This window comes from Erinaceus europaeus, chromosome 21 (assembly GCF_950295315.1).
Source record: "Erinaceus europaeus chromosome 21, mEriEur2.1, whole genome shotgun sequence".
NCBI lineage: Eukaryota > Metazoa > Chordata > Mammalia > Eulipotyphla > Erinaceidae > Erinaceus > Erinaceus europaeus.
The window spans coordinates 22324018-22350675 of NC_080182.1; the positions used below are offsets into that span (position 1 = coordinate 22324018).

A 26658-nucleotide genomic window follows, 5' to 3' on the forward strand; every position below is an offset into this window, starting at 1 on the left:
TCCCCTCAGTGCCTTCTGAGTCCCAGTATCTACTGCAATAGACTAACCCACCAAGGATTCACCCTCATAGCAGCACTGAATAACACCCCATTACCTGGATGTGTCACAGTGGCTATAAGTACTCATGTACAGCCTTTTGTGTCTTCACATTATCTGTGTGATTATCAAGAAGTCCAATGGCTGGGTCATATGGTGAGGATATGTGCACTTTAGTAACGCATTGCCAAACTGTCTTCAAAGTGGCTGCAGTATTTTGCATTCCCACCAGCAATGAATAAGAATTCCCATTGCTCCACATCCTTGTGGGTATTGGATGTTGTCACATGTCCTGAATTTTTGCCTTTCTAGGGACTTGTGGTGTATTAATCACAAAAGAATGAGAACAAAACAGTAAAATGTGCTCCCGAAGATCAAATCCAAGGTCTCCAACATGCAAAGCATGAACTCTACACACCAGCAACTTCTAGACTCATGAGTTTGACCCTTCTAGTTGGTGTGTGATCACATCTAATTGTTTAAAAGGCTTAAGAGTCCTCAGTATACTGTCTTTGATGATGAGCTTTTTAAATTTTAATTTATAAAAAAGAAACATTCAAAGTTCCAGGTTCACTTCCCCCTGCACCACCATAAGCCAGAGCTTAGCAGTGCTTTGGTGTTTCTCTCTATGTCTTTCTCTGCATCTCTCTCAAAAATAAAATAAATAAAATACTTAAAAAAAAACATTTACAAAAACCATAGGATAAGAGGGGTACAACTCTACACAATTCCCACCACCAGAACTCCGTATCCCATCCTCTCCCCTGATAGCTTTCCTATTCTTTATCAGGAGCAGCCTAACTGTTGGAGAAGATAAAAGGGAACTTCTGACTAAACTGACATCTTACCAGACTCCTGGAGTCTCCCCCCTTAGAGTTAATTTCCAAAATGGCATGGACTAGAGTTTGACTGAGGAAAACGACAATAATGTTCATGAGAGTCTGGGTACATATACCATATGCTTATGCACTTCCCAAAACGTTCGAGACAGGAAACACACTGCTTTGTAGCTGGTGTGATTTCAGAAGTTCCAGGACAACAGTTCCATGCCTTAACACAACGAAGTGTGTGCCAAGAATACTACTCATATCCAGATGTGACTTGAATTAGTTCCTTTCACCAGCCTCCCCATCTTAAACCTCACAAGGGAGCTATGTAAAACAGTTGGCCATATACCTAAATCTTCCTCTCCTCTCCAGGAACTCCAAGTTGGACAGTCTTTACTACTAGTTCTTAGTAATTCTGCAGCCGAGAATTGTGGTTTGTGGATTTTTCAGACCTTTGATCTGGGTTTCAACACAAAGAACAATTTCTATTATTTTCCTTCCTAGGGAAAGAAGAATCTATAAAAGACCTTGCCCATCAAACAAGTAGAAATAGACAATAATGACTCACTTTTTTTTCATTTTAAGATGGCCTATTTGCTCCCCAATCAGAGCTTCTGCTAACCAGTGTTTCTGCAGTTTAAAACCCATACAAAAGTTGGTAGATAGAGAGCAAATAGCATAATGGTTAAAGAGACCCTCATGCCTGAGGCTCCAAAGTCTCAGTCTCCATCCCCTCCACCACCAAAAGCCAGAGATGATCAGTGCTCTGGTATAAAAAGAGAGAGACGGAGAGGGAGAGAGAGAGAAACACCTCCTTCATGGTTTTTGAAATGCCAAAGAGCCAGAAAACTCCTGATATAATTTCATATATTTCATAAATCAGTGGTATGGAAACCCTGATATAAATGCTTTACCTTTCTTCCTCCCTTTGGTGTCACTGAACTGTGTGAAGAGCCCTCCTCCAGCCAACACACAATCAGCACTGCCCTCCACATTCAATCCAGTTTCACTACCAGTTCGATATTAATAGTTCTCAAAATTGAACATGCATCAGAATTATCTGAAGGATTCATAAACACACACAGGGGGGCTGGGTGGTAACACACCGGTTAAGTGCATGTAATGTGAAGCACGCGAACCTGTGTAAGGATCCCAGTTCCAGCCCCTGATCCCCACCTGCAGGGGGGCCACTTCACAAGCGGTGAAGCAGGTCTGCAGGTGTCTGTCTTTCTCTCCCCCTCTCTGCCTTCCCTCCTCTCTCCATTTCTCTCTGTCCTATGCAACAACAATGGAAACACATAGAGCTTTATTTCTGAGTCTGACAGTATGTCAGGTCCCCAATTGGGTATTTACAGCAAGTTTCCAGGTGATATTGATGATCAGATACCATTCTTTGAGAACTACTACTGGCAGTGAAAGCCTTCCCTCAAATCTAACAAAGTCCCATAACCTAGATATACACCAGTTTCTGTGAGAGAGAGCTTATGTTCACACGTACCCATAAACTACTGCAAAATATATACCTGAAAGCAGAAGTACACTAGAGTTTGCAGTGAGTACCTCCCTAACACTTCCTCTCCACTATTCCAAGCTTGGGATCCATGATTGCTCAACAAATTGTTTGGCTTCGTATGTTAACTCTCTTTTCAATCACCAGGTTCCAGATGCCACCAGGATGCTGGCCAGGCTTCCCTGGATTGAATACCCCACCAATGTGTCCTGGAGCTCAGCTTCCCCAGAGACACACCCTACTAGGGAAAGAGAGAGGCAGACTGGGAGTATGGACCGACCAGTCAACGCCCATGTTCAGCGGGGAAGCAATTACAGAAGCCAGACCTTCCACCTTCTGCAACCCTCAACCACCCTGGGTCCATGCTCCCAGAGGGACAGAGAATGGGAAAGCTATCATGGGAGGGGGTGGGTTATGGAGATTGGGTGGTGGGAATTGTGTGGAGTTGTACCCCTCCTACCTTATGTTTTTGTTCATTAATCCTTTCTTAAATACAAAATTTAAAAAAATGGGCAGAGTCAATGTTCTGGTTGGAACCAGAATAGAACTGCTTCTGATTCTGAAAATGGAAATTGGCAGAGGAATTTTGGAAAAAGGTTCCAGGGAAGGTTCCGAAGGTAGAGGAGATGCGTTATATCTTCATTTGGGATTGACTATGATAACAATCATTAAAAAAAAATCACCACCAAAGCATAGTCAATGTCACAGGTATATATGAATTAACAAGTGAAAAACAGAACATAAGACTGCATATTATCCATAAAATCTTGATTTGGTAGTTTCAGTAAAAATCTAGGTCATCTAAATAAAAATCTGAAGACTAGTATTCAGCTATTTAGCTCAGGAAAATCAGTTATGAATGCTTTTTAAGTTTTCTTTTAAAAAATTCCACTTCACTCATCATTAGAAAAATGCAAATTAAAACCACACTGAGATTCCATCTCACACCTGAGAGAACGGCCTATATGAACAAATAAGAAAATGACAGGTGCTGGAGGGCAGGCTGTGGAGAGAAAGGAGCTCTACTCTACTGCTGGTGGGAATGCAAATGGGTGCAGCCCTTTTGGAAGACTGTACGGAGAGTTCTTCAACAACTGAAAATGGAAGTACCCTATAATCCGGCGATACATCTCTTAGGCATTTATTCAAAGGACACTGAAACACTAATTTAAAGGGACATATGCACCCCTATGTTTATAGCTGCATTATTCACAATAGCCAAAGAGAGGAGGCAGCCTAAATGCCCATCATCCGATGACTGACTAGAGAAATTATGGGATATAGATTCCATGGAATACTATTCTGCTATCAAAATAGATGATATTGTCACCTTTGGAACAAAATGGATGGAACTGGAGGTGCTTATACTTAGCAAAATAAGTAAAGAGATGAATTTACCAGATGGTCTGTCTCACTCATATGTGGAGTCTAGAGAACTGATACACATGAAATTAAAACAAATAAACAAGAAAATAAACTGTTTCTAATAAACTTGTGAGAACTATAGTGGTTATCTTTGGGAGGAGGGAGCGTGGAGCTACAGAACTCTGGTGGTGGGTGTGGTGTGGAGCTAGACACTGTCATCTTATAATCTTGTAACCTACTATTAATCACAAATTAAAAAATTGTTAAAAATAAAAACAAAGTAGGAGGACCTAGGTGGGACTAGAGTCTAATGCAGAAAACTGAGAAATGTTACACATGTACCAACTACTGTATTTTCCTGCTGACTGTAAACCATTAATCTCCCCAATAAAGAAAAAAAAGTAAATTTGCTTTCTGCTTTATACTATCAATGACTATGCATCTTGTCTATCATTAGAAAATACCTTTAAAGTGTAAAATGAAGATAATGATACCTAGCTCATAGAATTGTTACCAGAATTAAATAAGCTTGTACCTTGCTCTGTGCCTGTTACAAGGCTGGAATTTAACAGGAACATAAATAAAAATAAGTTCTACTTCCCAAGAAAAAAACACTTGGGAGACTGGTGGCCCTTTGAGTCATTCTTCAAGTAATGATGGCAATTGAACACCAGTTCCCTTAAACCAAATATAACCAAGTACACAGTGGCCAAGTAGGGAGTGAAAACCACCAGTGGCCATGAGTATGGGCAAAACAAAATGGTTCATAAGAAGATGGGAATCAGATAGGAACCCATATTCCCCACTGTGGGTATGGCAACAATGGCCAAACTAGAGACTTGGCTTAAGGTGACAAACCAGCAGAGCTGGGTACACAAAGGGATTGCTGATGGATACACATTCTTGGAGTTGGGCTACAGTCCATGAACACAGCAAAGAATTTGTTTAACTTTAGATCGTGACACAGACGTTTTGCCAGATCAACCCCTTATTCCACCAAGAACATGGGATGCATTTCTGGATCTATCAGGCTGCTTAGTTCTGACAACAATGGGCCTCTGTAGTGAATGGGATATCGTTCATATACTCTCCCTTTTGGTAAAGAAAGAAAGAAAGAAAGAAAGAAAGAAAGAAAGAAAGAAAGAAGGAAGGAAGGAAGGAAGGAAGGAAGGAAGGAAGGAAGGAAGGAAGGAAGGAAGGAAGGAAGGAAGGAAGGAAAGGAAAGGAAGGAAAAGAAGCAGAGTTTCAGGGAGGTGATTTTCTTCTGAATTAAGCCCATATCAATAATAGATGGAGTGACCATATTATTTACATAAGGATACCCTTGAAAATAAAACGGAAGGCTGGCACAGTGGCTTCCACTCCAATGACATGCTGCTTTGCGATACATGTGGCCCAGGTTCTAACCTAGACCCCACCTCACTGAAGGAAGCTTCAGTTTGGTGGCCTCTTACACTCTCTATATCTCTGTCTTCAAACAAGAAAGGAAAAAGAGGAGAGAACTATCAATAATTACAGTGGAAGAACTGGAACAAACATGAAATATCCAAGGTCTGGGAAGTGGTGCACCTGATTAAGCACACATATTACTATGCACAAGGACTTAGGCTTGAGCCCTATTCCCCACCTCCAGAGGTTGCCTCACAAGCAGTGAAGCAGGTATGCAGGTGTTTACCTTTCTCTCTCCCTCCCTATCTCCTCTTCCCTCTCAATTATTCTCTGTCCTACTCAATAAAAAAAATAGAAAGGGGAGGAGAAAATATATGCCCACTAGAAGCAGTAGGTTCATAGTGTCAGCACCAAGCTGCCCCAGCTATAATCCTGGTGGCAATAAAAAAAAAAAGAAAACAGAACTAGGGGGCGGTATAGCACAGCGGGTTAAGCACACACCACGTGAAGTGCAAGGACAGGCATAAGAATCCCAGTTCAAGCTCCCAGTTCCCCACCTGCGGGGGGTTGCTTCACAAATGGTGAAGCAGGTCTGCAGGTGTCTATCTCCCCTCTCTGTCTTCCCCTCCTCTCTCCATTTCTCTCTGTCCTATCCAACAACAATGACAGCAATAACAACAACAACAATAATAACAACAATGATAAACAACAAGGGCAACAAAAGGGAAAAATGGCCTCCAGGAGCTATTTCGTAGTGCAGGCACCTAGCCCCAGCAATAAACCTGGAGGCAAATAAATAAATAAATATCCTGGGCAAACTGGAAGGTATGAGCATCATACACCTCAGACAAAACATTACTCACATTAATCCCTGGGGAAATGAAGGGTTAAAAGAAAAGACAACCCAGAGAAACAAAAAAGACCCTCTGATGTCTGGGTCCATTTTTCTCTATGCCTGTGCCTCCATCTGTAAAAGCAAAAACCCTGGTGGAAAATCAATTTTTGATTCAATAAACACAAACTATTCAATGACTTACTGGTCTCTTCTTTCATTTATTTATTTGCCTTCAGGGTTATTGCTGGGGCTCAGTGCCTGCAGCATGAATCCACTGCTCCTGGAGGCCATTTTTCCCCCTTTTGTTTTTTGTTGCCCTTGTTGTTGTAGCCTTGTTCTGGTTATTATTGTTGTTGTTGATGTCGTTCGTTGTTGGATAGGACAGAGAGAAATGGAGAGAGGAGGGGAAGACAGAGGGAGGAGAGAAAGATAGACACCTGCAGACCTGCTTCACCACCTGTGAAGCGACTCCCCTGTAGGTGGGGAGCTGGGGGCTTGAATCGGGAGGGTCTCTTCTTTATTAAAGGTTAATTTATATCAACAATATCCACAAGTGTCTAGTGCACAAAGAAGCATTTTGTGCTAAATGTATGTAGCTGTGTAACCACCACAACAGTCCAAGTGTAGAAGAGCTCTCCTACTCCATGTCTTCCTCCCCCAGGGCCCTACAAACACTTCTCTACTCTGTCCGAGCAACCACTATTCTTTCTCTCACTGGCAGTTTTACACTTTCTAGAATTTCATCCAAGTGGAATAATAGAGTACGTAACATTTTATGTTTGGCTTTTTCACTTAGCATAATGTTCTTGAATGCTATTCATGTTATTCAAACCAACGCTATTGGTTTGCATGTATTGATATTTTATTTTTTGGAAGATTTATGATTTACTTCATGAGAGAAAAATACAGGCCATAAAACCACTCTGATATATGGTGTGTGTGTGTGTGTGTGTGTGTGTGTGTGTGTGTGTGTGTGTGTGTTAAACTTGGGATCTCATACATATAAGTCTTAACATGAACTAACTGAGCAACCTCTGGGCCACCATATTTTATTTTTTACTGACAAATAATAATCCAAAATTTAAAAAAAAATCATTCAGGAGTCAGGAGGTAGAGCAGCGGGCTAAGCGCACGTGGTGCAAAGCCCAAGGACCGGAGTAAGGATCCTGGTTCGAGCCCCAGGCTCCCCACCTGCAGGGGAGTCGCTTCACAGGAGGTGAAGCAGGTCTGCAGGTGTCTATCTTTCTCTTTTCTTTCTCTTTCTTTCTTTCTTTCTTTCTTTCTTTCTTTCTTTCTTTCTTTCTTTCTTTCTTTCTTTCTTTCTTTCTTTCTTTCTTCCTTCCTTCCTTCCTTCCTTCCTTCCTTTCTATTCTTTATATTCTATGTATGTATTGACCCTGGAGAAATACATGAACAAACAAACAAACAAACAACAAATAAAGGGCCAAATATTTTCAGCAACTTTAGCATTAAAAATAAAAATTAGGGGAGTCCGGCGGTAGCGAAGCGGGTTAAGCGCACGTGGCGCAAAGCGCAAGGACCCGCATAAGGATCCCGGTTCGAGCCCCCGGCTCCCCACCTGCAAGGGAATCGCTTCACAGGCGGTGAAACTGGTCTGCAGGTGTCTGTCTTTCTCTCCCCCTCTCTGTCTTCCCCTCCTCTTTCCATTTCTCTCTGTCCTATCCAACAACGACGACATTACTAACAACAACAGTAATTACAACAATAAAACCAGGACAACAATAAAACAACTAGGGCAACAAAAGGGAATAAATAAATAAATATTAAAAAAATAAAATAAAATTAGAAGCAACCAAAATGTCCATTCGCTGGTGAATAGATTTTTTAATTTTTAAATTATTATATTTATTTTCCCTTTTGTTGCCCTTGTTGTTTTTATTGTTGTTGTAGTTATTATTATTGTTATTGTTGATGTCGTCATTGTTAGATAGGACAGAGAGAAATGGAGAGCAGAGGGAGAGACAGAGAGACACACCTGCCGCCCTGTTTCACCACTTGTGAAGCTTTCCCTCTGCAGGTGGGGACGGGGGGCTTGAACCTGAGTCCTTGTGCACTGTAATGTGTGCGCTCAACCAGGTGCGCCACCATCTGGCCCCCAGGTGTCTATCTTTCTTTCCCCCTCTGTCTTCCCCTCTTCAACAAAAAGGGCAACAAAAAGGAAAATAAATAAATATAAAAATTAAAAAAATTTAAAAATTGATTCACCAGCGAATGGACATTTTGGTTGCTTCTAACTTTTATTTTTAATGCTAAAGTTGCTGCAAATATTTGGCCCTTTTTTGTTTGTTTGTTTGTTTGGTCATGTATATCTCCAGGGTCAATACATACATAGAAATGCGTGGTCTAACGGCATGTGCGTAATAAGATTTGCTCAATGATTTCTAGAAGTATTTATGGGTGGATTTAAACTGTGTGACAGCAAGGTAACAAAACCATGCCCTTTTCATTCTGTATTCACTTGCTTGTATTCTCCTCCTGACAATGCTACATCACTGAGTCTGATATTATTCCCAAGACTAGTTAACAATATAATTAAGATCTGAACCCAGGGTTATGAGTACAGAGTCCGTGAGCTTAACTACTTTGTAGTTGTGGGTTACAGATGTATATGATGTAACCGCCTCATGGTTCAGCTCTGACTTTTTTGTCATCCTTCTTTTCATCCTCCCTTCCTCCCTCCTTTCCTCCCTTCCTTCCTTCACTTTCACTGTGACCAGGCTTATCGCTGGCAGTATCTGTATAACAAATCCACCGCTCCCAGAGGCCATCTTTTACTTTTTTATTCTTCTTTCTAACTTACTTGATGGGACAGAAAGAAATTGAGAGAAACAGGAGACAGAGAGGGAGAAAAGGAGACACCTGCAGACTTGCTTCACTGCTTGTGAAGTGACCCCCCTTCATGTGGTGAGTGGGGGCTTGAACCCAGCAACGTGTACACTCAACTGTGTGTGCCACCGATTTTTTTGGTCATAAACATGGGACCTGGAGAACTTTGCAGCATCTCCTTTTGTTTACTACCTGTCAGAAAACCAAGAACAATATGCTGAGAGCTTGTCTGGAGGTTCTAACAGGGGAGTGCAGCCAAAACCAAAGACCAGTAAGTCTCTATTCAGGGAAGGTCATCCTCTTCAACCCAGCCCTCAGCTTCAGGAGGGACGCTCATGGAGTAGTGAGGGAGGAGTGGGACACCCGCTCACTGAGCCATCCAGATCAGCCAAATCAACCCTGGCGACAGATGTCACAGTGAGACCACCCTCACATCAACAACATCCTGTATATGCCATCTAGCTTGCTCCCCCAGCCCTTCTGGGGAGCACAGAAGTAGACAATAATAAATTTTAAAAAGATAGCCAATTCAGGTCAGTGGAAATGAATTCTGACTCTCCCATTCACCCTTGGGGAACTTGAGTTAAGTATGTTTCATTAACTATTCAAAGCAGTCTGATTAATCTTGAGTTCATAGCTGGATAAGTCTCCCAAAGTCATGCTTGAGGCACGAAGTCTCCTCAAAAATCCTTGGTTGTCCTAGAGGAGAACATCTAGCTCTCTTCTGTATGACCTGGGAAGGGAATTGCTCCTTTTTAATTTTTAAAATTATGTATTTATTTTGTTAGCACAGAGAGAAATTTAGAATGGATGGGAAACCGTCCCACTAGGGAGAGAGAGAGACAGACAGGCTGGGAGTATGGATAGACCTTTCAATGCCCATGTTCAGCAGAGAAACAATTACAGAAGCCAGACCTTCCACCTTATGCACCCCTTGGTCATTACCCTGGGTCCATACTCCCAGAGGGATAAAGAATAGGAAAGCTGTCAGGGGAGGGGATGGGATACAGAGTTCTGGTGGTGGGAATTGTGTGGAGTTGCATCCCTCTTATCCTATGGTTTCTGTCAGTGTTTCCTTTTTATAAATAAAAAAGATCCTACGACAGAACATTTGAACTATAATACTTGTTATTCACCATAAATGCTTCACTTCTTGTCCCTCTTATATGTTTCTTCTCTCTGAAATGTGCTTTTCCTATGTCTGACTGGTGACATAGATTTACTTATCCCATTTCAAATACCACCTAATTCTACTAGCCTCTACAATCTCTACTCTAGGAAAGGCCGTTAACTTCCCACAGTCACTTTCTTAAAATACCTATGTTAGGGCCAGGTGGTGGTGCACTGGGAGTCCAAGCCCCTGGTCCCCACCTGCAGGAGGAAAGCTTCATCGGTGAAGCAGTACTGCAGGTATCTCTCTGTCTCTCTCCCTCTCTATCTCCCCCTTCTCAATTCCTGTCTGTTGCTATTAAATAAAGATAATAAAAATATGTTGGATGTATGCATATATCTCCTACTTCCTCTTATAGATGATTAGCTATTATAGATCAGAGAAGGTGTGACTTATCCATTTCTTTGTTCATTCAAACAATAATTATCAGGCATCTACTGCATGTGCATGGCAGGCTCTGTGCTAGGCAAGCAGTCGTCACAAAAGCAATGAATAAGACAAAGTTCACTATTTTAAGGAGCATTTTAGTACAGAAAAACTACAGCCAATAGATCATGTTTTTGTAAGTAAGTTTTATAGGAACACAGCCAGTTGTTTACATTTTATGTATGGCAGAACTCAGTAATTTACAAACCATCTTATAATAGAGTTCTTGTCATGGAGATCATAGGAACAATAAAACTAAACTATTAGGGAGATAGCATAATGGTTATGCAAAGAGACTCTGAGATTCTAGGTTCAATCCCCCACCCCACCATAAGTCAGAACTGAGAACTGTTCTGGGTAAAAAATAAAATTAAAATTAACAAAAAACTACAAAACAAAACAAAACAAAAAACAGAATGGAGGGGAAAATGGGGGGAGAGAAAAAAAGAGTCACCTGCAGCACTGCTTCACCGATTCTGAAGCTTCTAGAGACTCTGTGGGTGGAGACCAGGAGCTTACACTGGGGTCCTTGCACATGGTAATGTGTGTGCTCAACCAGGTGCATCACCATTCCAATTGTTTTAGTGACACAGAAGTAATGAACTATGCAGGCAAAGTGGATGTCATGCTAAGAAGGCTAAGAGCAGGCTGGTGAGTTCTGGGTGAATGGGTGCAACAGAGTGAAGGTGAAAGGAGACTTGAAGCTTCCAGACTCCAAGCCATCGACCTCTCCGCCCACCCCCACCCCCCAAGACAAGCTGCCAAGAGAAGCAAAGCCAGAGAATCCAAGTTGAGACAGCTTATTTCATCAGCATCCAGCTGGTTAAAAATAACCCCACTTATTAGTTTAAGTGAGATCACCACAGGGCTGGAAATTCACTGTCAGTGAAACAAAAATACAGGAAGGAAAATGAGAAAAGTCTAAATTTATGATGAATTTGATTTCAAAAAAAGAAAAGAAACAGGGGAGGAAGTTGCCTTAACATTTCACGGGGTCTGTCCTCTCTCCAAGTACATTATAAGTCACAGGTCTGCCATTTTTAGTGAGCGCTCTGAATTCCTCCTATTTTGCAAGAAAAAAAAAAGCAGCAGCACAGGGCTTAGTGACAGGAAGCATCAGTGAGAGAAGGGCAATCTTTGGAGATAACGCTGTTCTGGGGTGTATGCTGAGGCAGGCCTCACCTACACTGCTGCAGGAGCCTCAAGGAACAGCCTGTTCTCCTCGGCTTCCGCTAAGGCCCAGCACCTTCCTCCGGCACACAGATACCCCTTGTTGACTGTGCACTCAACAAAGGCTCCACTGAGGGAAAGCAGCAGCTCCATGGAGCAGGGCAGAGGGCCATGAAGGAACAGCTTACATGCTCTTTCTAAAAAACCAAAGGCAGGGGAAACAGGGAGGGAGGGCTTTTTGTCTACATGACCTTGAGGAAGTTATCCAGACTTTCTAGAAAGGCAAGGAATGAGCAGCTCTCTTGCCCTAATTCTGCCTTAGCATATACTGCTGGGCCCCCCTCTTGATCTGTCTCAAAACTTCCTCAGATATCTAACCCAGCAGATCCAAGACTCTAGACTTCCTCCAGAAGTTCTGGCTCATGCAGGTGAGGTGACTTGGGGGGCTGGGTGGGGGAGAGCAGGTGAGGCTCAGGCAACCTGCAGGGCCTCTGAGCACTTTGAAGCTGATGAAACAAACACACGGTGCCTGCTGCTCAAAATGGCGTCAGTATTCACATACATGGACTGGTGTTATGAATGCCCTTCACATTTGGCTCCCCATGACTCGGAGAGGGTTTTGCGGCGTGTGTGTGTGTGTGTGTGTGTGTGTGTGTGTGTGTGTGTGTACAAGTGTGTATGCATGTGCATATACAAATGTGTGCATACACAAAGGGTAACCCCATAGCCTCAAACATGTGAAACATGCTCTACCATTAAGCTACCTCTCTACTCTCTTCTTTTTTCTGTCTGTTGCTAGTGTTTTTGAGCAGTAGATCATTGTGGGGGAGGGGGAACTTACAATTTTCATAACATTTGAAAGTTGCAGAGAAATTATAGGAACAAAGAACTCCCACAATACCTTTTATCTAGACACACCATGTGTTTTCATTGTATTCTATTAGTTTTCTCGTTATCTCTTTTTCCCTATGTCCATATAGGTATGTTTAGACATAAAGAGAGACAAGTATGAATATCTGTTATTCTTTTTTCAATCATTTGAGAGTAAGCTACAGGCACAATGTCTCTTTGGCCCTAAAAGCCCAGGTGTACATTCGATAGCAGGGTTCATATATAACTGTGGCACCATTAATAAATTCAGGAAATTTAGACACTGATACAATACTGTGTATCGAATTCAGAATCCTTATTCAGATTTTTTTCCATTATAGATATTTTCTCCTGGTCCAGAAGATAATCCAGGATGACAAACTTTGTCAAGTCTCTTCAAAAGTTGCTCAGCCCTTTTCTTTTTCATCTCTAACATTTTAAAAAAGAACACTGGCCAATCCTTTGGTAGTATGTGTTTCAATTTGAGTCTGGCTAATGTTTCCCATGATCTTTTATTATACGATTTTTGGCAAAAATATCACTGAATTGAAACTGTGTTCTTCTGACTGTATTATATCAAGAGGCACACTTCATGAGTTTGTCAATAACTTTAAGCTCACTGCCTTGTAAAATCTAAAAGAAACGTTTCTAGCTTCATCATTCATGCATTATAACTGTGGGCCAATGGATCACACAATCTGTTTGAAGATCTGTGGAGTGGAAAGCCCTGGCTAGCCTGTTGAATGAGGAACACAGGGTTCAGTTATTCCAACTGCCCAACAGATTGCCTGATCCCACAGGCAAGACCACCTAAACAGCAGCCTGCTATAGACTCATGAATGAGCCCAGTTGCAACCATGGATGGTAGAGTGGTGCTATGATGTCTTCCCCACTTATCGCTATCTCTCTACCTCTTTAAATTTAAGAAAGAAGCTCTAGATGAGACCAATGTGCAGCCAGGTAATACTTGAGCTAATTGGTTGATCTACTTTGAGAGGACAGAGGGGAAATGAGAGAGGGAAGGGGAGATAAGGATAGGGGAAGAGAGACACCTACAGCATTGCTTCACTACTTGTGAAGCATCCCCTCCTGCAGGTGGGGCTTGAACCTGGGTTCTTGTGCATAATTATGCATGCACTTAACCCAGTGTTGCACCACCTGGCTCCTTCCTGTGTTGACTTCTATGACTGATGAGCAAGCGGCAAGCTTTTTCTCCACTTGCAAGAACATTTCCCTTCAAATCAATGTGTTCCTGGTAAGAAAGCTCTATTTATTTCAGTGCATATGAAATGCTGCCTGAGGGTACCTTTACAGTTTTCTCCTTACCACTCAGCTGATTTCCCAGAAGAAAGTTGAATTCTACTACCAAGAATAGTATTCTAAACCCCACAAGGTTCCTTCAGGGAGAAAGGATTTTTTTTTTCCTGCCTCCAGGATTATCGCTGGGGCTCAGTGCCTACACTACGAATCCACTGCTCCTGGAAGCCATTTTCTCCATTTTGTTGCCCTTGTTGTTGTTGCTATTGTTATTATTGCTATTGTTGCCATTTCTGTCACTGTTGTTGGGCAGGACAGAGAGAAGTCGAGAGAGGAGGGGAAGAGAAAGATAGATAACTGCAGACCTGCTTCACTGCTTGTGAAGCGACCCCCTGCATGTGGGGAGCCAGGGGATAGAACCAGGATCCTTGCACAGGTCCCTGCACTTGGTGCCATGTGCGCTTAACCTGCTGTGCTACCATCTGGTCCCCAGGATTTTTTTTTGTTAATTTTTCTATTGGGGGTTTAATGATTTACAGTTGACAGTAAAATACAATAGTTGATACATGCATAACATTTCTCAGTTTTCCACATAACAATTCAACCCCCACTAGGTCCTCCTCTGCCATCATGTTCCAGGACCTGAACCCTCCCCTTAACCCCAGAGTCTTTGACTTTGGTGCAACACACCAACTCCAGTCCAAGTTCTGCTTAGTGTTTTCTGGATTTTTTTTAATGTGCAGTCCACTATGAAGAAAGACTGGGGTGCAAGCTGTCACACCACTATAGCAGATATATGCCACAAGCCTATGTCTGCTCCTATTCCCTAGAAATCTCCCCCATTCTCATGACAGGGGGTCCTGGTGGACACCTGCGCCTCTTTGTTGGAGGGCAGCACTCAGGTTACTGGAATGCTTTGCCTGTGTACTCCAAAACCCCAAAGAACCTGGAAATGTGCATTCTCCTGAAGTAGTCCTTAATCAGTGACTGACAGATGCAGTGATGTAAATATCCCAGTTCCCTCACCCCTGATTAGGAAAAGGGTGATGTTCTACACGCTCCAGGATCCTCTGGAGACTAAGACAAAGTCTTCCCAGACTTCACCACCGTGTGGACTTTGTTCAGTACTGTATGTTTGCCTGATCCCCTTCCTTTCTCTGTCCGCAACCCCACCGCCCTCTGGGATTTTCTTTGAAAGACTTCCTGATGAACCATAGTTCACAGTCTGCTTCTAGTAAACACAAGCTAAGATGCCAACTCTCAACTGTACATCTTCAGAAAGCTTTTCAAAGCCGCTGGCACTGACCTTCATCCTTGATGCAAAGGGCATTGTGTGTCCCCCCAGGGACAGGGTCGCTCTCAACGTTCACCTCAGCAGCTCTCATGATCTTCTGCTCACCACTCCCTTTACTACACACGGTTGTCCTGAAATAGACAAAGGTCACACGCGGCTAGGAGAAATAAGAAAACACAAAAAAACCCAGAAGAGAATGATTTTATTAGCTCTAAATCAGCAAAGATTTTTTTTTTTCTGATTCAGGAATTTGGATTAAAAGTATCATTGTGGGGGGTCGGGCGGTGGCGCAGTGGGTTAAGTGCGCGTGGCGCAAAGCGCAGGGACCAGTGTAAGGATCCTGGTTCGAGCCCCTGGCTCCCCACCTGCAGGGGAGTCGCTTCACAGGCGGTGAAGCAGGTCTGCAGGTGTCTATCTTTCTCTCTCCCTCTCTGTCTTCCCCTCCTCTCTCCATTTCTCTCTGTCTAATCCAACAACGAACAACATCAACAATGGCAATAATAATAACCACAGAGAGGCTACAACAACAAGGGCAACAAAAGGGGGGAAAATGGCCTCCAGGAGCGGTGGATTCATGGTGCAGGAACCGAGCCCAGCAATAACCCTGGAGGAAAAAAAAAGAAGAAGAAGAAAAAAGTATAATTGTGGGAACATTCCCAAAGGCCTAAAATCTGGGAGACAGCTTGACTGAGAACACAGGTATTAATTCACATCTCAGAGGAAATACATTGTTGGGCTCTTTTTAGAATGTAGTACAGAGTTGTAATTTTTCTTTTTTATTATTATATTTATTTATTGGCTAGAGATAGCCAGAAATCAAGAGGGAAGGAAGGGGGAGATAGAGAGACAGAGAGAGACACCTGTAGCCATGCTTCACTACTCATGATGCTTTCCCCCTGCAGGTGGGGACCAGGGGCTTGAACCTAGCCCTTACGCATTGCAACACGTGTGCTCAATCAGGTGCACCACCACCTGCCCCCCTTTTTTTGCCTCAAGGGTTATTGCAGGGGCTCAGTGCCTGCACTACGAATCCACTGCTCCTGGAGGCTATTTTTCCCATTTTGTTGCCCTTGTTGCACTTGTTGTAGTTACTGTTATTGTTGTTATAGCTGTTCTTGTTGGATAGGACAGAGAGAAATTGAGAGAAGAGGAGAAGACAGAGAGTAGGAGAGAAAGACAAACACTTGCAGAGCTGCTTCACCGCTTGCAAAGCAACCCCCCTGCAGGTGTGGAGCTGGGGGCTCGAACTGGAATCCTTACGCTGGTCCTTGCACTTTGCACTCTATGTGCTTAACCCGCTGCGCTACCGCCCAGCCCCCCTATATTTTAAACTTCCTAAACACTGTTTTTTGATCTTTGCTTCTTTTAGAGAGGGCTTGTTCAGCTATTCTTTTTCAAACTTCTTAAGGTGGATCTTTGGGTCATAAACCTTCAGCCTTTTTCCTCTTCAAGCACAAGCACTTCCTCACTTACCGACTGTTTTGTTGCTTCCATAAGGGCTTCACTGCTGTGCACCAACTTTTCCAGATAGGAAGACAGACAGAGAGACAGAGGGAGAGACACCACAGCACTGGAATGTCCTGCAGTGCACTTGGGGCCAGGCTTGAACATGGTCGTGCATGACACAAGCATTTATTTATTTATCCATTGTTTTGATTTTTTTCACCAGAATTACTGTGGGGCTGGGTGCCCATACAGTTCCACTATTCTCAGTGGAGAATTATTTTCCATTGTGTTTCCTTTTTTAAAAATAGAGGGTGAGAGACAGAGATAAATACAGAGGGAGAGATAGACAGAGAGGAGTGACACCTATAGCACTGCTCCACCTCCTGTGAAGTCTCCACCTTGCAGGTAGGGGCCAGAGACCTGGACCTTTTACATGATACATTAATTATAGATTCATTAATTTTTAGTGGGCATAGGCTGTACAGGAAAGACACCAGTGATACTTATTTGTTCCAGAAACATTAAAAGTGAAAAATCACTTTGAAATGTCACATAGTAAAAACATCCATATGCCAGCTTTATGAAGAAATTATCTCAACAATACAGAGATCCACTAATGTCTCTCTGTATCTTACAGCAAACAGTAATCTCTGGGAGCCCTAACACTGGCCACAACCTGACTCTACAGGATTTATTATTCCCTAATTATCTGACACAAATACAGCAACAGAGTTAAAAAATATTCATAACTGACTGCATTATGGAAACAGGCAAGGGACCGGGTGGTGGTGCACCTGGTTGAGTGCACATGTTACAATGCACAAGGACCCAGGTTCCAGACCTGAGTCCCCACCTGCGGGGGGGGGGGGGGGAGCTTTGCAAGTGGTGAAGCAGAGATGCGAGTGTCTCCCTGTCTCTCCTCCTCTCTATCTATCCATTCCTCTTGATTTCTAGCTGTCTCTATCAAATAAAAATAACAAATTTTTTAAAATTAAAAAATAAACAGGCTTAAACAAGGCATATTTTCTTTTTAAAAATTTTTTAAAATATTTATTCATTCCCTTTTGTTGCCCTTGATGTTTTATTGTTGTTGTTATTGATAGAGACGGCTAGAGGAGGAAGACAGAGGGGGAAAGAAAGACAGACACCTGCAGACCTGCTTCACCGCCTGTGAAGCGACTCCCCTCCAGGGGGGGAGCCGGGGGCTTGAACTGGGGTTCTTACCCCGTCCTTGCGCTTTGTGCCACATGCGCTTAACACGCTGCACTACCGCTGGACTCCCTTCCCCCCCCCCTTTTTATGTTGTCCTTGTTGTTGGTTAGGACAGAGAGAAATCGAGAGAGGAGGGGAAGGCAGAGAGGGGACAAGACACATAGACATCTGCAGATCTGCTTCACCGCCTGTGAAGTGACCCCCCCCTGCAGGTGGGGAACCGGGGGCTCCAACCTGTCCCTGGCTTCACCCCATGTGTAACCCACTGCGCTACTGCCCAGCCCTTTTTCTCCCCTTCTCTATCTTCCCCTCTTCTCTTAATTTTTCTCTGTCCTATACAACAACAAAAATGGGGAAAAAATGGTCACAGGAGCAGTGGATTCGTAGTGCAGGCCTCGAGCCCCAATGATAACCCTGCAGGCAAAAAAAAAAAAAAAAGAAAAAAATTAAATAAATTTTAAAAGTTGATCTGGGAAGGTGACACAGTAGTAGAAGCAAGTATAAGAGACCCTGAGTTTGAACTCTGACACCACAGTTTTTAAAAAGGGGGAGAGAAGGTCTAAAAATAGTAATAAGTTTCCAGAAAAATGTTTTTCTCTGAGAACTCAAACCAAGAATTCACTGGAAACCACTGCCTACTATACTCTGTCTACTCTTGAACCTCCACGTTGAGAATCATTGAGCCTTGGTGGGGCAAGCAGCATGAGTAGGTTAGAAGACCGTCCTTGGCTTGCCATCCTTACCCAACTGTGCCATCCGCCAGCCAGCCCGTGGTGCACACTGGGAAAGTACAGTCCTGGACCACCCTCCGTAGCTCTTCGACAGACACTAGGTGAGCACCCCTGTTTTTGCAGGCAAGTCGAGCCACTTCCAATTGAAATCCCTGAGAACCATTCAGGGACTCTATCACAAAGAGCTTTCCTGTGGAAACAAAGCATAAATACAGGTTAACTGTGAGACCCACAGGGATTTCATCTCAGTAAGCTCCCTCTGCCAGAGACCCGCCAAAACTGTAATTTCCCACATATCTGAAGACCCAAGGTCTTTGAGTCTACCCAACTGCACTCATCCCTCAGCCAGGTGATGACATCATATTCATGTTTAACCACTTTTCACTCTAGTCCTCTTTAGGGAAAAAAACAAAGCAAACAAACAAAAAAACCTGACCATCTGCTCTGGCTGGGTTACCTTATATGCCTTGCAAATCTTATTTTTTGTTTTGTTTTGTTGTTTTTGCCATGAGATAAAACCACTTTTTCTCTTTTCTTTCTTTTCTTTTCTTTCTTTTTTTTTTTTTTTTTTAGCTAAAAGGTGAGAGATAGAGAGGAGAACCAGCACCGCACTGCTCCACTGCTTGTGAAGCTTCCCCCATGCTGGTGCTTCCATGAGGTGATTGGGGGCTCAAACTCAGGTCCTTCCACATGGTAAAGTGTGCTCTATACTATGTGAGCTGTCTCCAGTCCCCAAGTCTTCATTTTTAAATGATGTTTTACAAGCAGCCTATAATAATAAACCTAGGTTCTTTAGCACAATAAGTTGAATTGAGTTAGTTATTTGGTATTCAAGGCAATGACTCAGGCCTGAGTTCTGTCTTCTTCTGTCAGCCCTAGGATGACCCCATACACAGCCTGTTGCTTCTATTCTCTTGGTTGTACTGGCTCAGGGCATTATCAGGCCTACCCTACAATAAGTTTTCATGTTTTGGCCAGAGTCCTCCATAACTGGACAAGATGGCAGCAACCAGGTCCTGTGCACCTTGGCTTCCTGTACCACAATAATTAACATGTGGACATCTGGGTCTCCAAGATGTGTGATAGATGGGTGGATGGGGACACTCACTCAGGCAGAAATGAAGCTGAGACTAGGCTTCCTTCCAACAGAACAAGAGAGCTATCGGCAAGAAAATTTGGCATAGGAAGGTCTCCATTCATGGAGGGATGAAGCTGTCTCTTGTGTGGCCCTATCAAGTTTCAGGTAAAGACTGAGGGGGAACCCTCAGTTAGAATGAGACACTTCAGCAAAACGGTCATAATATGCATTTTTCATTAGACTGGCATGCTTAACTCTCATCTACTATTTTAATTATAATGCATAGAAGAGCCCCCAATTACAGAATGGACAGTTTTAATAAAAATGTGATTTTTTTAAAAAATAAAAATATCTATAGGTAATTGGTGCTTTCTGGTGCCAAACTTTAGTAAACAACCTGGACCACTGTGCTGGAGGCCCTGACCAAGAAGTAAGCATACACTTCAGTGTACTAATGTCATTGCACTAATGACATTTGATCACGGGAAAAAGGTCACACTATTAAGCTGAGGTTTGGAGGATCTAAGTCCCTGAACAAAGGGACTAAAGTGAAAGGTCAAGGATGACAGGAGGTAGGAAATCAGATAGGCTTCTCCTCCCACTCCATGGCATGTTCTCTCTCTCTCTCTCTCTCTCTCTCCTCTCCTCTCCTCTCCTCTCCTCTCCTCTCCTCTCCTTCTCCCTCTCCCTCTCCCTCTCCCTCTCCCTCTCCCTCTCCCTCTCCCTCTCCCTCTCCCTCTCCCTCTCCCTCTCCTTCTCCTTCTCCCCCCCCCCCACACTATCTGGGCCTCTGAAGAGATAAGAGCCTTCATAAACAGTACTCTCTCCCCTCATTTTCAGGGGCTTGTGGAAAGTGTTGCCTTGGTGCTAATCCTCATCAGAAATTGCTGTCCTAACAAAAATTGATGGCTAAACCACTTCAAGTGAAAACTAAAATCTTAAAGTGGCCAGAAGCTGACATTTATCCACACATATGGCAGGAACAGTATAATTTTTTTTTTTTTTGAGGAAAGAAAAACCCTCATTTACACTTCACAGAACCCCATACAAATCTATTTTCTCAGGCAGTGATGACCACAGTGAAATACTGCCAAGTGCACAAGAAAATAAGGAAGCATGAGTGAGAAGCAATAGAAACTGACTTAAAATAATACTTACCAATATTGGTTTTAACAGGCCTAAGTTATAAAGCAATGATGATCTACTATTATTGTCATAATTGAAGGGAAAATGTGGCTGAGCTGGGCTAGAGAAACAGCTTACTGTGTAGGGCACCTGTTCCAGCACCACATGGGAAATACCATGGCACTAGGGGAAGCTCTGCTGGAATCAGCCCACCCCCACCCCCCACCTCTCTGCTGGAAAGAAAAAGTGGTCTGGGAATGGTGGAACTGCACATGTCGGAGGCCCCCAGCAGCACTAGTAAAAGTGGTTTTGCTGATTTGAAGAAAAAATAAAATAAAACAGGACTTCTAGTAATTAAAAATACAATAATGAATTTAAAATGTAGTAGCTATTTTCAGCTATAGGTTGGAGACTGAACAAAGAACATGTTTGAGGGGCTAGATGGTGGCACACCTGGCTGAGCGCACATGGTACAGTGTGCAAGGACCCCAGTTCAAGCCCCCGGTTCCCACCTGCAAGGGGAAAGCTTTGCAAGTGGTGAAGCAGGGCTGCAGGTGTCTATCTTTCTCCCTTCCTATTACCCCTTCCTCCTCAATTTCTGGCTGTCTCTATCCAATAAATAAATAAAGGTAATTTAAAAAGGACATGTTTGAAATATAAATTAGAAGAAACCATTCAAAATATAGTTGAGACAAAAGTATGAAAAATAGCAAAATAAAGGGTGGAGACAGCATAATGGTTCTGCAAATCAACTTTCATATCTGAGGATCTGCGGTTACAGATTCAGTCCTCAGTGCCACCATAAACCAGAGCTGAGCAGTACTCTGGTAAAATAAATAAATTTTTTAAAAATAAAATAATAAACCCAGAGGAAAGAATAAGGATAAATGCACAAATATAGTTCCTGACTTACAGTTAATCAGCTTAAGATATTTCAACGATCAGGGGTCAGGACATGACGACCTGTAGAGTGCACGAAACCAGTGTTTCAACCTCCCCCCAACACAAGGAAATAATATGCACAGGAGTTACTTTCGGAGAGTCTCTAAGTGTGTTATCATGCCATTTGCAAATAATGAGAGTTTAACTTCTTTTCCAACATGAAGTCCTTCGATATCTCTTTCTTGCCTGATTACACTGGTGGAAACTTCTAGAACTGTGTCAAACAGAAGTTGTGATGATTCCACTGCCCTTGCCTTAGACTGATTCTCTCTCTCTTCCTTTCTCTCTCTCTCTCTGTCTCTGTCTTTCTTCCACCCTTCCTTCCTTCCTTTCTCTCTCTCTTTCTTTCTGTTACCTTACTGAAGAAATGTTGATTTACGTGGGACCTCCACTGCTGCTGTCTGCCTCCACAGCAACCCTGTCTCTGGTGCCTGGACAGGTACCTCTGCTGCTATCTGCCTGGCCCGCACCTCCTCTATTACAATGGGAGAGAGAAAAACAATGAGTAACAAGAGCTACAAACCATGTGGCAATTGGAGGCAGTTGAAAGCAGTCATTGTAGAACCCCTAGGAAGAGAGTCCTAGGGAAACTTCCTATAGGTGCAGACTCCTATAGGTTCCCCCACCAGTGTGTGATACACCTGCAGCCTTTTTGGCAGAAATGTGGCAACAATCTTAGCCTGGCACTGGTGACTATGAATCCTTGGTCACTACCTAGACCTGTCCAAATACAGACTTGTGTGTTCACAAAGAATCAAACACAACAAGAAGACAGAGAAAAGCACCTACGATGATGGAGCAAGATGCAGCTTGACAAAAAACCTAAAATCCAGCAGAGCTATACAGACCTCCTGATGAAGACTTCAAAGGTACAATCCTAAGGATACTGTCTGAACTGAGAGGGTCTATGAAGGAGGACTGCAGCAAACTTAGAGAAACAGTGAGGAAGGATATAGAAAATGTGACAACTCTTCAGGGGAATGAAGAATGCAGTGACTGAGCCTTAGAAATATATAGAAGAGGAGCTAGGTGGTGGCACACAGGATTGAGTGCACATGTTGCAATGTTCAGGGACCCGGGTTCAAGCCCCCAGTCCTCACCTGCAGGGGGAAGGCTTCATGAGTGGTGAAGCAGAGCTGCAGGTGTCTCTCTGTCTTTCTCCCTATTTTCCCCTCCTCTCTCAATTTCTCTCTGTCTCTATTCAATAAAGAAACAAATTAGCTAATGAAATAAAAGATAAATTTAAAGATATAGTAGAGGGAAGCACCTATAAAAAGACAGACACCAGAGGTCAAGTGGAGAGTAGCAAGGTGAGGTAAAGGAAACACAGCAAAAAAGAAAGAGAAAGAAGGAAAGAAAGGGGAAAGGAAAATAAAAAGGCACTAAAACAAAGGAAACTATAAGAGAGTTATAGCAAAGCATTAAGACAAATAGCAGTAGCCTCATAGTATAAAAAGGAGGAGAGAATGAAAGGGGTGGGATTCATGTTTGACATACCCCCAAATCCAGGAAGCTTAAAGAGCTCCAGTAAATAAATAAATAAGTCCAAACCTAAGTTCACCAAAGTATACAATAATTAAAAAAGTAGAGATTAAAAACAAAGGAGATTTGAAGACTGCTAGAGAAAAGGTTGAGTTACATATAAGGGAAATTCCATAAGACTAATTTCTCATTTTTCTAATTTTTTTTCACCAGAACTATTACTGAGGCTTCGTGCCTGCCTACCACTTCCAGTAGCCTTTCTTTAATTAAAAATGTTTTTATTTGATAAGACAGAGAGAAATTGAGAGAGAACAGAAAAATAGAAAAAGAGAGAGGAGGATCCATGCAGTGGTGTACCTGGTTAAGTGCACACACTGCAGCACACAAGGACCCAGGTTCAGTCCTTTGATCCCCACCTACAGGGGAAAATCTTCACAAGTGGTGAAGTTGAGCTGCAGAAGTCTCTCTGTCTCTCTCCCACTCTATCTCCCCCTCTCCTCTCAATTTCTCTCTGTCTCTCTCCAATAATTAACAAATAAAATTTAAAAGAGAGAGAGAGGAGTGACACCTACACCACCTAACTGGGTATTCCACTGCACAGTCTCAAGACTCTACTTTATCTACAAAAAATATAAAAACTAAGAAGAATTGGCAAGATGTATTCAAAGTTTTCAACAGAAAAGATCTCACGCCAGAATACTTAATCCTGCTATTTTATCAGTCAAATTTGAAGGAGGAATGAAGAGTTAGTCAGACAAACAATAGCTAAAGGAATTCATTAAATTAAAAATTCACTAAACCAAGTCTATAAGAAATACTAAAAGTTCTTACAGTAAATGACAATATGGGGAGGGGCAGGCGGTGGCACGCCAGGTTAAGCGCAAATGGTAATAAGTGTAAAGATCCGCACAAGGGGGGGGGGGTTTCCCGGAAGATGGCGGACTGAGAAGCTGCTAGTGGCTGAGCTCTGACCACATCTCCTGGAAACGGTAGGATTTTCTGCCTTTAGCAGGCCAGCCAATAAGGGGTCCTAGCGGTGACACCAAGGAGGTAACTATAACTTAATTTGGGTTAAGAATTAGAGTAGGGAAAAAAGGGGGAAAATTTTTTTTTCTTCCTTTTAATTTTCAAGCATACCTTCTTCCCCCCCCCCATAACCAGTCCCTGGGGACCAGCTCCTAGCAGGGGAGGGGAGCTCCTTTTCTTTACCAAATTCCTGTCCCACCAGGGAATATCATTAATTCTAAGTCTATACCCTTCTGAAACCTCTGGCCTTTTTTCTTTCTAAGTAGCCAACCCCCCCACCTCACCCCGCATAGCTAATTAAATAATTAAAAATAAATACAAAAAAAAAAACCTTTCCTTTCACTGCCCTTTTATGACTGTTCTTTTTCTTATCTTTTTCTTTTTTCTCTCTCTCTTTCTTTTTTTTTTCTTTTTCTCATTCTTGTCATCCCTTCTTCCTTAATCCTACAGCTTCCAAAGGCACAGCCCCCAGCCCCCACACCACAGTGTGCTTTTTTGAATTCACTGATGCACATTTGGGAATTTCCTTTCACTGCTCTTTAATTACAGCTCTTTTTCTTATCTTTTCCCTTTTCTCTCTCTTGTCTCTCTCTCTCTTTTTTTTTAATCTTGTCATACACTTCTTCCTTCTTCTTTGCCTTTCTGAATTTGTGAATTATTTTGGGGAAGAAATCTGACTCAGAGTGGACTCTCTATGTGTGTATCTCTGCTCTAGTTACCTTTCCCTTCTTGTTACCCCTAGAATATACAGTGGATAGTAGATTTGCATAACTGTCTATTCTTGCTATTCTTTCTTTTCTCTTTCTTCACTGGGATTTGGTTACTATTTTTTCACGGACTGGAGAAATTGTTTGGCTAACTGATAATGATTAAACTACTTCAATACTTGCTTCAGTTGCTACTGTAATTCCTGAGGTTGGTGAGTGCAATTGTCATAAAGGTATTTAGTACAGTGTTACTTGTACTCAAGACACAACAACTGAGGAACAACAGAGCATAAAAAAAAAGAAACACATAAATCAAAAAAAAGGGTAGATCAAAAACAAAACTTTTACTCCAATGAATGAAGACAAGAGCCCAGAAGAAACTACAAATCAGCCAGAAGTAACCATAGATAAGAAAAGTATGCAAGCAATAATAAACTTATTAATCACAGAAATGAAAACAACATTGGAGGAAAGGAATAGCAGTATTAGGGAAACAACAGTTGAGACCCCCAAGGAAAATACTGATTATCTTGAGCCAATTAGAGAACTGAAAGCTGAAATAGCTGTAATGAAGAAAGAAGCTGAGGCAAGGGAAAGCAGACTAACAGAAGCAGAAAACAGAATTAGTCAGACAGAGGATGAGTTAGAGAAAACGAAGAAAGAGGTGAAAGAACTTAAAAAGAGATTGAGAGACATTGAAAACAACAACAGAGACATATGGGATGATCTCAAAAGAAGTAACATTCGTATAATTGGCCTGCCAGAGGAAGAAAGAGAGGAAGGGGAAGCAAACATTCTAGAGGAAATAATAGAAGAAAACTTCCCAGACCTGAATAACAGAAAGGACATCAAGATTCAAGAGGCCCAGAGAGTACCAAACAGAATCAACCCAGACCTGAAGACACCAAGACACATCATAGTCACAATGAGAAGAAGTAAGGATAAAGAAAGGATCCTAAAGGCTGCAAGAGAGAAACAAAAAGTCACATACAAGGGAAAACCCATAAGATTATCTGCAGACGTCTCCACTCAAACTCTAAAAGCCAGAAGGGAGTGGCAAGATATCTATCGAGCCCTGAATGAAAAAGGGTTTCAACCAAGGTTAATATATCCTACCAGACTTTCATTCAAACTAGATGGAGGGATCAAAACCTTCTTAGATAAACAACAGTTAAAGGAGGCAACAATCACCAAGCCGGCCCTGAAAGAGGTTCTAAAAGACCTCTTGTAAACAAGAACATTATTATAATACTTGCAATATATCAGAGCAAACAAAATTTTTTTTTTGAACAATGGCACTACAATACATTAAATCCATAATATCAATAAATGTCAATGGCTTAAACTCACCCATCAAAAGGCACAGGGTGGGGGGATGGATCAGAAAACATAACCCAACCATATGTTGCTTGCAAGAATCCCATCTGTCACAACAAGATAAACACAGACTTGAAGTGAAAGGATGGAAAACTATCATACAGGCTAACGGACCACAAAAAAGGGCAGGAACACCCATTCTCATCTCAGACACAATAGATTTTAAATTAAATAAAGTAATAAAAGATAGGCAAGGACATTACATAATGATTAAAGGATCAATCAGCCAAGAAGACTTAACAATTATTAACATCTATGCACCCAGTGAGGGACCATCTAAATACATTAAGCACCTACTGAAAGAATTTCAAAAATACATCAATAGTAATACAATAATAGTGGGAGACTTCAATACCCCACTCTCACACTTAGACAGATCAACAAAGCAGAGAACCAATAAAGATACAAGAGAATTGAATGAAGAGATCGACAGACTAGACCTCTTGGACATTTTCAGACTCCTCCACCCCAAAAAACTGGAATACACCTTCTTTTCAAATCCACATAACACATACTCAAGGATAGACCACATGTT

The 26658-nt window shown here is 42.3% G+C and overlaps 1 protein-coding gene across 2 annotated transcripts in view; it reads right to left on the minus strand.

Annotated features, from left to right (window-relative positions):
• SUSD5 (sushi domain containing 5) overlaps positions 1-26658 on the minus strand; it is a 76963-nt gene that overhangs the window by 37603 nt on the left and 12702 nt on the right. For both annotated transcript variants that reach the window (XM_060180542.1, XM_007524049.3), the window contains exons 2-3: positions 18399-18576; positions 15010-15128 (exon numbers count right to left, since the gene is read on the minus strand). In XM_060180542.1, the coding sequence (XP_060036525.1) occupies positions 15010-15128; positions 18399-18576 (297 nt within the window). The remainder of the gene's footprint in view (positions 1-15009; positions 15129-18398; positions 18577-26658) is intronic.